Source organism: Hippichthys cyanospilos, chromosome 10 (assembly GCF_059441005.1).
Source record: "Hippichthys cyanospilos isolate Australia breed blue-spotted pipefish chromosome 10, RoL_Hcya_1.0, whole genome shotgun sequence".
Taxonomy (NCBI): Eukaryota; Metazoa; Chordata; class Actinopteri; order Syngnathiformes; family Syngnathidae; genus Hippichthys; species Hippichthys cyanospilos.
Window position 1 is genome coordinate 19,380,375 of NC_142378.1, and position 13,857 is coordinate 19,394,231.

Here is a 13,857-nt window from a genome sequence, read left to right on the forward strand (position 1 = left end):
CCCTTTCATCATTGTTAGTCCACCATTTTCACGCCAAAAATTGTAATTGTTGGTTCGTCGCCCTTTCAGCATCAGGAGTGATCCTGTCATCACTCCCTCAACCCTAACCCCAACTACTCATTTTAATCTCCTGCAAAATTATTTTAAGTGAAGGTTACATAAAACAAAAGTCACATTTGACCACGTCAGCTTTCACATGTAAGAACACTGTTTTGCCAAGCTTAATTTACTAGAAAATGTCTTTTGTGGGTGGCTCATGAAACAGAGGTTAGCACGTCTGCCTCACAGTTCAGTGACTTGATTTCAAATCCAACTTGCTGAAGCCTTCATTTGTGGAGTTTGCAATTTATCCCAGAGCCCGCGTGGGTTCTCTCCGGCACTCCAGCTTCTTCCCACTCTTCATAAAACATGCATGGCAGGTGTAGTGGACTTACTAAATTGCCCTTAGGTGTGATTGAGTGTGTGAATGGTTGTTTGCCCAGGTGTGCCCTGCAATTTGCTGGCAACCAGTTCAGGGTGTCCCCTGCCCATTGCCCAAAGTCATCAGTCAGTCATAGGCATCAGCAAACCTGTGAACCTTGTGAGGATAAGCGGCTCAAGAAAAAGGATGGATGGATGTCTTTTTTTCTTATCTACAGAATCTTGCATTTACTGGCTAAGAGCCAATCAAAGGAAGAGTGTCACTTTGTGAGGTACTCATTTGTTACTTGAATGAAAAGGCATCCAAGACTGCTTCGCTCAACTGTGTGCAAGTGATTTATTCATTCAAATTTCACTATTCAAATGATGTAAAACATAAGTAACACAAAAATTTCATAATACTTATTATTAAACATCGCTTTTTACGTTTATGTATATATATATATATATATATCAGTGGTCCTCAACCCCCACCGAATGCGAACGAGGCGAAAAAGCAGACAGTTTTGTATTGTAGTCTATGGAGTTCGCGTGACTGGGCCGAATGCACGTCGGGCGACACAATGGACGCGAAGGGCCGTGCGCGGTCACGAGAAGCGAAATTTCGCCTTTCGCGTGAAGTTTTTTTTTTTGTTTTTTTTTTTACTTTTTCCGCGTTTCGCATCACGGCAGCCAATCAACTTCGGGAACATTCAACGGCTCACGCAGGGGGCAGGAATGAACCATGGCGGCCGCTTTGCGGTCACCGGGAGAGATCCAACACGGCCAGCTGAGCTTTCAATACAAAACGGAGCCAAGCAAGAGCACTCACCTGGCTTATAGAAAGGCGGAAGCGAGAACTTGGGATAACTGGTATGTGCAGCGTTTGCTTCACTTAACAGCTGTTGAACCGTAGTTACTCTGCTAAGATAACGAGAGCGCAGCACTGTCAGCACAATATTTAGCACGATCTCGGCCACTGCGAGATTGCGACATTGAAAACCTTTGGCGCCGCCTCTGGCCGCCGTATATTACATACATTACATACATAGTGAGAAGGATGATGTGGCTTTTACAGCAGCCAGCAAACCCCCCCCCATATACCACTGTATATATATATATATATATATATATATATATATATATTTTGTACTTATTGTACTTATTTTCAGTTGCCGTTAATGCCTCCATGCAAAGCGTCACTACAATGCTGGTCTGCTATTGGTCGGCCTCACTCGTTTCAAAATGACAGAATGGTATAGCATTGTTCTATCGCAAGTGGTTACAGCACCTTATTTATAGTGCATTTTACTGCTTAATTCAAACTTGAAAGGGTTCGCCATGTGTCCCAAGATTGCTAGTGATGTTAAAGAGAGAAGTAAGAAGATGATTTGTATGGAAACAAAGCTGGAGATAATCAAGAAATATGAAGCTAGCCTAGCCTAGGCTATCCTTACGAAAGAATTTGGCCATAACAAGTGCCACTCAAAGGTAAATAAATATTTTCTATATTTTTTATTTTTGATGTTTTCTGATTGTATACATGTGTATTATATATACGTAGCATGGCCCTGCGACCCGACCCCAGATGGGTGGTGGATGATTGATGAATGGACCCACAAAATTTTGATTCGTCATCACAAGAAAAATAAATTCAAGCCCTCAATGTTTTTCTTTATTCTTACAGAGAAGCATTTAAAACACATAAATCATTACTCTCACAAATATGAAATTGTGAATGGCGTGTACGACTTTTCGACAGTTATCCTACTCAATACACATGTTGGTGTATACACACCCATGCACACACACACTACACACCAATACACATCTTTAGCCTCAAAAAAACATTGTCCAGTCACAAACATACTGCATATAATTTTGATTATTTGCTTCCACTGGCCATTGACGTTGTCTGAGAGAAAACATCCAGTTGACTATGGCGGCACCTGCTGTCTTAGGGGTGCATACTTACAACAAAGTTGTCTCTCCACAAAAGCAATTCATGCAGTAATCACATAAAATCTAATACATCAGGTTTACAATGTATCCGAAAGTAATAATTATAATATTATAATAATATATTTTCATAATCAAGGGGAAATTTCAGCCCCATTTTTTTCAGTGATTTATCTTTGATATAACCAATAGAATATGTAAAAAAGTTAAAACTAAAAAGACTTGAATGTCTGCACTTTGGGGCTGACAGTCTGTATACAGTTGCTTTTCCTACTGATCACTTTTTAAAAAAACAAGTAGTGCATTTGAGGTTCCTGAAGAAGAGTGGGTGGCTCTTGGTGGCCAGAAACACTACACTGGTTTTAGGCAGACTCCTGAGCCTGCACGTAAATCCAGCTTGTGCTGCAAGGTTGAAAGTCATTTACATTTTTGTATGCAAGTACAATTTCAGCAGTTAACCCTCATGCTTGATGTTTATTTCTTGAGTAATCATTTCCATTCTTTTTGTCTTGCTTTCTCTTTTGGTCTTCCTTTTTCTCCAGAAGCTCTCCACAGACCATTTGGGTTGGATTCTGCAGCCCTGACAGAAGCAGTGCGTTGGAGCTCCAAGGAGAACCTATTGGGAGCAGCTGAGAGCGACCCTAACCTGTTTGTTGCACTTTATGACTTTGTGGCAAGTGGAGACAACACACTCAGCATCACCAAAGGTAACCACACTTTACCACAAATGACAGTTTACAATGAATTTGATATTAGTTAAATATTTTTATTCATCTAACAATGAGAATACAATTTGCACAGTTTGAGAGCTAAGTTAATTATTCAGAATTCTGAAATTCACCGAATTTAACAGACACCTATGTCTATGGGCCCCCCTTCATTTTTTTGTTAAAAAGTCAAATGGAATTCTTTCCCATGTTCACTAACTGGAACACTTTTGTCAAGCTGGTTCAATTAAGAGTGTAAAGATCTGGAAACATCATAGCCTTTACATGACCCTCTCAGTTTTAGTAATATTCCTGAACAAGGATGGACTCGGATGGTGGTTCAGTGTGCTCACTTCTTTTATTGAAGATAATGCTGTAACAAGCTCAGCTAACACAAGCTGCTGTCAGCTGCAAATTGCACTGACCGCTAAATGCACCTGAAGTCCACCCTCTAGCTTCTACCATTACGGTAATTAAGTAAGAATACGGCTGATGTAAAAATGCAGGTGTGCATCAAAACTCAGCTTATGTGACTGGCAGATCAAACTTCCTCGAATGGTGTCGAAAACAAAACAAAAAAAAAATCAAATTTTTGGGGGTACCATTTATAGAACGCACCGATACTTTTTTGGAGGAAAAGAGTGCATCTTATATTTGGGGAATTACAATAATCGGGTTCGGTTGGACTTTTGCGTTGAAAACTGTTTTATCCCAAAAGAGTGACATAATTAGAAATTGAATGAGAAATATAGTGCGTTTTGACAAACAGAATTTAATAGACTCGATGTAAAAAAAATAAATAAATAATAATAACATTCATCAAAATTTTAACAAGATTAACAAGTGGTTTGCAGATTTGCTTCATATTTTCGAGGTTTGGGCTTCAGTAAGATTCAATGCGTTAAACCAATAGGTTGGTACAGATCGTTTCAATGAGTGTTTCCTTGGTTTGACAGCTGTGCGAGTGTGCGTGATTTGGCGCTAAGAGGTTTGGTTGTGTGAAGAATTTTAGAGAGAAGACTACTTTTCACATTAACATCTTTATTCTGTACATAATCATTTTAAATATACAGTGATACCTCGAGATACAAAATTAATTAGTGTCAGGATGGCTTTCGTATCATTTCGAGCATATCATCCTGGGTGAGCAGGCATTAATCCAGCACGAGCAGGCATTTCAGAGAGAATCGGTTCTCTAGCAGGCAATATTTCTTCACGACCGAACTGAAACACATGTTGACCTATGTTCGTGTTAGCCCTCCACATCTCAGAAAGCTAAACGACTAGCATTAGGGCAGCAGCTAACCAACGGGAAAACAGTTTAGCCACATTCAAGCAGGCTAGAAGGCTTGTGTCCTACCTTGAGCGATATCACATGAAATGTAATGTGAAATTAGCATATGATGACATGTTAGTCACATTACCCACTGTACTTAGCCACAGGAGCAAAATTATATTGATACCAAAGCCCAAAAAGCAGGAAATGGATTGGTTGCTGCAGCAGAGGATGACTCATGTATGATATACTCAATGAGAACTGCACACTACAGTTGCCTTAGTGGTTTTGACATCTTTGGATGGTTTTAAATTCCCCAATTATAAGACACACATGTGCATAGGACGCCCCCTTAATTTTGAGGTCAAATTATGTTATTTTCCATGTTTCCGTGTATATAGTAGGCTGCACTAAGAGTTTGCCAACAATGTAAAAATGATGCCAAAACAGAATAAATGTCAGCTCTTGTAAATATTTATGTTTTTTATATTTTCTTTCTTATTTATATTTACTTCTGTTCATATCCATAAATTATGTATTTGTTGCTGGATTAAATTAAGTGTGTTTCAGATTTCCCACATCTTGAGCGGTCACTGAACGCTATGCCAGTGTAACATTGAATGCGCCCCAAGCAGTTGTTTTTCCTTTACCTTGCGACGCGGTTCGAGTTCATTTCGCCATAAATACCCGAAGTTGCGCACCATCCATGTTTCCGTTTATGATTGTGTGTATCTGCCAAAAGATCGCAGTTAATAAATGAGTCTAAAGGAATACATTTCTGTGTTAACTGGAGCACTCAGCTGCATGCTGTGCCACTTTAATTTCACTGTGTGGTTTCGTGCTATACATGTGACGATAATTCTTTACAATTTCTGCAATTTTAATTGAATCAGCTGGAGACATCATAACTTTTCCACATCCTTTTCATAGGGTCTCTGTTTTAGTAATATTCCTGTGTAAACAAGGATGGACAAAGACATAGGTTCAGTCTGCTCGCTTTTTTGATTGAAAATAATGCCATAACAACCTTAACTAACACGAGCTGCTGTTAGCTGCAACTCAGGCTTTGGCTGCTATTAGCCAACTGACATCTGCCCTCTAGCTTGTACCATTAAGATAATTATTGTAAGTAATAATACGACCGATATACAAATCCACATCTGTGCATTAAAACCTTCGCTTATTTGGCTGACAGATCAGTCTTCCTCAAATGTTCAAATGGTGTAAAAAAACGGTTTACGAGATTAATCCAATCTGCGGTTGGGATCGTAACGCGAATTCGCCGTATGGCAGGCTATCCAAACCTATGTTGATTTGCTAATGCATGTAAAACCCCAGGTAAAAACATCAAAATTGTATATAAATATTTTTACAAATGTACCAAAACAGTATAGTAAGTGCTACGTATATATATTGTACATGTAGACAATTAAAAATAACATCATAAACATCTTATTTTGGGGGCATTACGGGAACTGTGACTTTTAAAATTGTGATTATGTTGCCTATCTAGTTGTTGGCCTATGCCTGGTTACAAATAACCAAGGGGTATGTAAGATTTTAACATGGTTTCTGAAGGTACCCCCAAATCTAATTTGTTTCATAATGTCATGAAAAGAGCGATGCATGTTTGTTTACAAATTACGAGTAAATTAATTGGAACATGAAGCAGGTTAGTGCCGAATTGTGTTGACTCAATTTAGTTTTAAGTATACGCATTGTCATTTGTGACGCAATTTTCCAGTAGACATGGCAAAAATAATCAGATGATTTTACCTGTTCTGACCTGTGTAGTTCCTGAATAAAACACTTATATAGTAATTCCTAAGTTAAATAAATCACACACTGATGGCCCAGCCCGCACTCCACACCACACCACCCTATCCATACATGCTTTGCACTGGTTCGGGTGTTAGTTGCCAGTAAAAATATTCCAAATTGAGAACTTAATTGGAAAAAATATTGACAACCACTGTCCTAAAGAATACATTTGTGTGTAAATACCATCAAAAAAGTTATTGCTATGTGACACTTGACGTGTCATTTTAAACTAACACTTACCTCATACACCTTCCATGGACGTACGTGTATTGCAACAGCAGAGCATAGTGATTTTACGACTTGGTAACAAAGAAACCAGGAAAAAACACTTGGGGCCACTCCACTGATTGTCAGATCATCAAACCCCGAGGGGGAAGAAGCAGTTTCATGCGCAGCTTTATACTTGTCCCATTGGAATGCTGTGTGTCAATAAAGCAATAGGTGATAAGAATTGTTGCGACACATGGCTATAACACACACCTACAGGAAGGGAAAATTGAGTTGGTTCTTGCTTTGTAGCTATAACGTTCCTAATCTTGTGGCAAGACTCGAAAAGATTTTGGTTTCAACATCAGAATTATTTCCTGCCTCCAATGCTCTGGCATTTTGGAGCTAGACCTCAACAGGTGATTATTTTGAACAAGCAGTAGTTGACCACAAGCAGGAATCAGCTGCTCAGTCATTATCTCTTCTTAGCTAGTCCAAACTCCAGGAAGCAGTCAGTGTTTCCAGTCTAACAGAGGAAAATTAGAAAAGGGCAGACTGGATAGTAGGTGGTTCAAAGTAGTTTAGAGCCTATGGTGACAGCGGTCTTAGCTGTGTTTCAAAGAAATCCTTAGATTGTGTTCTAGCCTTTGATTGTGAACAAAAGCGGATTCGTTGCAGTGAAGGCTGTTGAACTTTTGTTACATTGATCATCACGCATTGTTTTTTGGCTGTCACTGCCATTTCCCAGTTGCTTCATTTTAGTGCGTGTGAATGGTGCGTCATTTTCAGTGTGACTCAGTAGACTATCAGTAGGCCTAGGGCCGGATGCTGAGCTCCTTTTTCATAAGGAACCTTTATAGAGTATGGGCCGCTGACAAAACTAATGACATGGAACTTGACTGACATCCTTGCCAGACTGTAAGAATGTTTTTCATATTTGGCTTACCTTAGTAATATGAGCAGGGAAAACAATGTACTGCTATAAAATGTAAATGCCCTCAAGGGGGTTAAATTTTGAAATTTGACCTAAACATTCGAAAAAGAAATGTCGTTAGGGGTATTACGGTAAATGCAACAATACACACCTCCTCCTGCTGTCTGTATCTATAACACACATGATGACCTCCGGAGGAGTGCCACCCCCCATGTAATATAATCTAATAATAACTAGACCTACGATTACATTTGGTTGTTAAGTACACAGTCCTGAATGAGGGCGTCATCTGAATGAGCACGGTCTTCATGCTATTGTAACGCTGGATTGTAGGGAAGTGTCCGGAAGTGATGAAGTCAGGGGGACACCGAGAGATGTGGAGAGAGTTTTGGAGAGGGTTAAATAATAAAGGGGTTTCGGCTGTTCCGCTCCCAAAGGAATTCAGTATACCTGTTCTGCCTTCCCTACCCGTTGCATGTAAAACTTTGGGACACTTCACACAAGTCACAACACACAGTTTGTAAATGCAACAATGTCATACCAGTTGCAAATAGCAATTTCCAAATAAACAAAACAATACATTTTCAAGTTTTTGGTCTGACTAAAATATTCTATACTATACTATAATATACTAAAGTGCAGTGAAAAAGCGCTCTAAATCCCACACAGTATCACTTTAATAGTAGCCGATCACAATGGATATGTTATAGTGCAGGGGTCACCAACATGGTGCCCTCAGGAACTTGGCAGCCCCTGAGTATCACACGTGTAGCCCGCAGACCTGTTCTGCAAATAGTTTACAAGTGATAGAACATTGTGATTTTCTAGGAATTTTACTAATGATTATGCATATATGACATAATGATTATGCATATATGACATGATCAGTCTTCATATAAACTGGTAGCCCTTCGTATTACCATATTTTCCGCATTATAAGGTGCACCTAAAAGCCTTAATTTTTTTTAAAAAAAAGCTGATGGTGCGCCTTATAATCAGTTGCACCTTATATATGGATCAATATTGAGATTTGGATTTGTAGATGGGGAATGAACTGATAACGTAAGCTTTACCTGTTTCTTTGGTGTGTTTACAGTTGAACAAGGTTGGTCATATGGACATTGAGTTATTATGCTATTTGAGAGTTTAGTGTTATTATTTGAGTTATTATTGTTATTACTTTGAGTATTGTGATTGAAAAAGTTTTAAAATATGTCATAAATTGAGGGTGCGCTTTATAATCCGGTGCACCTTATATATGGAAAATGTTTTAAAATATGTCATTAATTGAGGGTGCGCCTTAATCCGGTGAGTTTTATTGTTTTTTATTTGTCTGCTAACTAAATTAACTACAACCCACATTAATGTGATTGCAAAATATTGCCCAGATAAAAGGTAACCCTGGCAATGTTACATTATGGAAACCCCGCCCTGAATTTACAGAAAATTGTGCACCTCACGGGCTCGCTCATGTCTCCCACTCTGGCGTCACGGGACAAGACACAGACGAGACGCCAAGTCACTACATGTCTGCTTTTGCCCGGCGCTAGCAAAGCATGGCAGCTTTGCACTGATTACTGTTGCTCAGCTTTTGATGTAGTTCAGTAAGACTCACAATCTTTCGACACCTCCCTTTTTATTTGTGTTATGTCACCAAGGCATCTTCACCAACATTCTTACCAGATGACAAGACTCCATGTTGAGTCTTTGAGACCCTTTTTTTTTCTTTTATTTATTTATAGTTTTATAATTAGATTTAGTCTAATGGCTTTCTAATCCTCTGATTTCTCATCTACAGTATCTTAAAGAGACACTTTGGCCAGGATGGTTCACGTTTCACTAACAATATGTCCATCCATTTTCTAGAGTCGCTTATCCTCACAAGGGCCGGAGGCTTGCTGGTGCCTATCCCAGCAGACTAGGGGCAGTAGGCGGGGGACACCCTGAACTGGTTGCCAGCCATTTGGAGGGCACACAGATACAGACAATCACACCAAAGGGCAATTTATTATGTCCCTAACAAGATGCTCTTTTAAAATTTAGGAATACATGAGCTTGCATTTTCACTTTTATCCATTAGTTTTGAACAACTCTGTAAATAACTTTTAAAATGCCCCCTAGAAATGAACTATATGACAACACACTCCCCCCTCTTCCCATGATGTGTCAGAAGGAACTGGACAAAATTTCCATCACATTGCTAATAATATCAAAAAACAACGATCAGTCAGCCTCAAAATTGTATATGGCTACCTACTGCCCAATTCAACCAATTTATTCAAAACACCACAACAAATAGCCACTCCACGGCAAACCAATTTTGAAAAATGAGGAGTGTGTTGAGCAATTTTGTTGTAATGGATCTGTTTTATTTGATAAGTCACTACCGTTTGTAAACACAATGCTCTCTGAGACAGTTTTATAAGCCTTGTTGTTTGCGAGTCATTATGAAATGAATTATTTTATAAGCATAGGCTTGACTTATTTTTCTCCCCCAACTCAGCCGAGGGTACGCTCTCAGAAGTATGCATGAATGACGCGTTTAAAGTGGGCACTTGGCACTATTGCTGGAGCTCTGGCTTGCCATAATTTTTTAAGATCCATCTATGCGTCCCTCCTCGTGAGCGTTACGCGCCGATGTACTGAATTTTTCAAAGTCCAACTTGAAAATTTTATGAAGATAACGTCTTGGGCTTATCTCAGACCTTGCTACCCAGACATGGAGTCACTCAAATGCCCCCTGGGTGAGTTCACACCATTCTTTGAGGCAGAGCTGCACTCCTTTTGAAACACAAGCTAGGTTTTGCTCAGTTATGTCTTCATTGAGCAACGGCCCTTCATGAAAGCAGCACATGATAACATGTTAGCTGTTATATCTTTAGCTCTTCTTTGTTACTTAATATAACAATGATACTCTGGATGTAGTGTTAGCTCTTTATTAGCATAGCATGTAGTCGTAACAAAAAGCGGTACATGCAACCCAGAACCGTGGTTACCCATCATGCATTGCATGACAAAAATACAGGTAAAATTACAACCCAAAATACACCACATTAGCCACTTTACCTGCGGTGGTTAGCCACATTAGCAAGCTACCAGTGGTATTAAAGATAACAAACCAGGAAAAGGGACTGCTGCAGCAGAGCACTCACGTATGATACACAAAGAGAGCTACAGTCCATTAAGGCAGACGACGCGGGAGGGAACAAAAACCGGTTTTGACACACTTTTTTAAATTTTAAATAACCGTGACTTGTAAAACCGCAATATATATTGCCCGTCCAATTATCATCCCACGGTTAAATGCAACAGTTATGTGCTCCTCCCAAAGATAGAAAACTTGATACGCACAAGCATCAGCTTCTCAAGAAGTTGAGTTCGTTGGAGTCAAAAGGCACACAGGCTCCTTTCTCCCCCAGGATTTTCAAAGGCACAGGATTTGGACATAATGGACAAAATGCTATCACTGTTGAGCTTAGGAGAGGGTGGATTCTTGTTTCCGCATATTTTCTTAATGTCAACTACCAGTGTTTGCTAACGCCACTTGTCTGGCTAACACAACGCTGAGCCTTGGCACCAATCCGAAGCGGTGTCCTTTGATACTTTTCCGTGTGAGGCTTGGGGACTTGCACCATTAATTCACGACAATTATTTTGTTTGGTTTGACATTTAACAGCGAATGGCTAGCTTATTTTTCATTGCCCCTGCCGTTTTGTGAATACAAAGAATTACGTGGAACATTTTTTTCACACTCTTGGTCTACCAGTTTTTGCCTGTTCAAAACACTGCAATGCAGACAAATTAGAAATTGCAAAATAAGTGTTAGCTTAAGTGGAACGTTTGGGTATTCTTAGGCATTCTTTTAGCCCGTGGGCCTCACCTTTGCACATGGTCCCCAAAAATAATGGTTCCTCTCAGCCTTGTAGTTATTTCCACCTTCTTAATTACGACATGTGTCTGCTACTTCATTCCACTCATTCAATATTTTTTTGCGCTATTTTCTAAAGTGGACCTGGTCCATGGCAATCACCATGTTCCTGTGCATGCGGATGATGTGCCCAAAATTGCAGTGATAACGGCAGGACCCTCTTGAATGGTCTCCGTGGCAGGTGGAGGTCTTTCGGCAAGCTAAGCAGGCTCTTGGAAGCCTTAAAACATAGTTGATTATTGACATTATGGCTCAAGGAGGTGGTGTTGCAGGAGAAGCGTTCTCCACTGCTTTGCGATGTGTCCACGGGCTGCCCTCCACCTGTATTGGGCGTGCATTAGGACCATGTCAAAGGCAAGTTGGGGGCGGGTTTGAATTAACCTTTATGATGTAATGACTTTGACAATATTGTTCATTACTTTGTTGGCATGTGAAGATTAAAGACATGTACTTGAACGAAAACATGTTTTTTGTTTTGTTTTGTCTCACCACATCAGTATTTTTGATTGTGCTACATGATTGTTTTTCCTCATCACATAATCAAACCACATTTACTAATAATAAAATCCAAAATTAAGTGCTGATCATTTTTATATTTGTCACAGGTTGATGTGGACAAGTGTTTGAATGTGCATATGAATTTTCGTGACAATCGGTCAATGGTTTAGTTGACAAACCAAGCCAGGAAACCTTTTAATTTTTGCGTTTTCGCATTTCGTCTGGCTGTCTCAATCAAGCAGTCTCATTCCATGTTGTGGGCGTTCTAGAATACTTTGAAAGATATTAAGATGAAACATCGTTTTGGTGCAAGCATCATCTTTACATAAAGTCCTATTATATACTGTATGTGCCGCAATTTGTAATGTGTAATAACTGCCAATTGAAAATGTATCATTCTGCCATCAAGACTAATGAGTTTACCTCTATTTTCTGCAATCAGTGATGGACTTTACATATGATTTTGAACAGAACTCAAATTATATAATGCAAAATAAATCTATCAAATATTTTCATATTAAGGAGACAAATATTTGGGAGATATTCACTTTATAGTAATGATTCAATTCCAAAACAAATGACATTTAAAATATGAGCAGTCCATTTCTGAAATGGCACTCCACAATACTGGCTTAACTACTGACACAGTTAACCTTTCGATAAGAACTTGCACATTCCCTTCGGGCTGGAAAAAGCCAGTCATTATACCAGCATGCAAGGCAGAATTTCAGGACTCATTTTGCAATTATCGGCCAATTTCCATTTTACCATTACTGTCAAAAGTTATAAAAGTGTTCTTTCTCTCAAATGATGGAACACCTAAAAGCCCAGGAAGTCACCGTCAGCAATTTGAATTCAGACCAGGCTATTCAACTGCAATTGCTGTTTTGTGGAAAATGTTGGGGGAAAAAAAATCACTGGAAAAAAAGTCAAATAAATTGTTCATAATGCTTGACAGTTTTGAAGAAACATTTTGCCGAATTCTAAAGATTTGTGGCAACTTCTGGCATGATCTATTACTCTAGTCCATAAACTTTTACATAAACTGATGGGATTCACTTAGGGGGGAAAAATTAAAAGCTCATTATAGAAACAAATGAAAAACAAATTGTATAACTTATTCATAATGACTTCATACTTTTAAATTAAGTTAAATTTAAAAAGCCTTTTCAGTACAAAACCTACAGGTTGTTTTTTTGTCACAAACAATATGTCTTGGTTTTTATCAAAACTAAGCAATGCTAAGCACCTGTGTATTAACATTGATCTTAACGACTGTACTTGAAGCACTAATTTGTGTGTTTTTATGGTTGTAATTTGTGTGAAAAGCTTTGGGCAATGACTTACAACGTTTTTGACAAAACAACACCAAGAAAAAGCCTACGTTGAAACTTGACATTTGACACGGCTGGTAAAACTGTGACAAATGTTTGATCATTTCTTTTACTGTGTGTCTTAGGTGAGAAGCTGTGTGTAGTGGGCTACAACCAAAATGGAGAATGGAGTGAGGTTCGCTCCAAGAATGGCCAAGGTTGGGTCCCTTCCAACTACATCACTCCTGTCAACAGCCTGGAGAAGCACAGCTGGTATCATGGGCCCGTGTCACGCAGTGCCGCAGAGTACCTGCTTTCGTCCCTCATCAATGGCAGTTTTCTTGTCCGAGAAAGCGAGAGTAGTCCCGGACAGTTGTCTATTTCCCTTCGCTATGAGGGGAGAGTCTACCACTATCGGATCAACACTTCCTCAGATGGAAAGGTATTTTTAACTTTAAAGGTAATAAATTGTACCCGTCATAAACCTCAAACTTTTCCCATCACGTTTGAAGTCAGGGGGACACCGAAAACTCAAGTTTTGTAGAGATTCTGATTGTGGATGGGACAAGATACAAATCCAATGAGACGAGATGTCACACGATGAGATTTTTCCAAAAAAAAATAAAAAATAATAATAATGCTGAACATACATGTTTCAATTTTCAAAATGATTTCTTTTTACTGAGCAGACTGCAACAAAAGTAACGATCTCGTGTGTGAATGTAAAGAAAAAGTGCCTGGCTCGTTTTTCAGCTTCTGCTTAGGTTTTTCCCAATACTGAATAGTTGTGGTATGTGGCCTTTTTTTTTTCAATG

At 39.1% G+C, this 13,857-nt stretch overlaps 1 protein-coding gene across 1 annotated transcript in view; it reads left to right on the plus strand.

Moving 5' to 3' along the window:
• The window catches only part of abl2 (ABL proto-oncogene 2, non-receptor tyrosine kinase), a 35,122-nt gene that overhangs the window by 1,597 nt on the left and 19,668 nt on the right, over nt 1–13,857 (plus strand). Inside the window, exons 2-3 of the mRNA XM_088425869.1 lie at nt 2,901–3,065; nt 13,189–13,484. Of these exons, the coding sequence (XP_088281995.1) occupies nt 2,901–3,065; nt 13,189–13,484 (461 nt within the window). The remainder of the gene's footprint in view (nt 1–2,900; nt 3,066–13,188; nt 13,485–13,857) is intronic.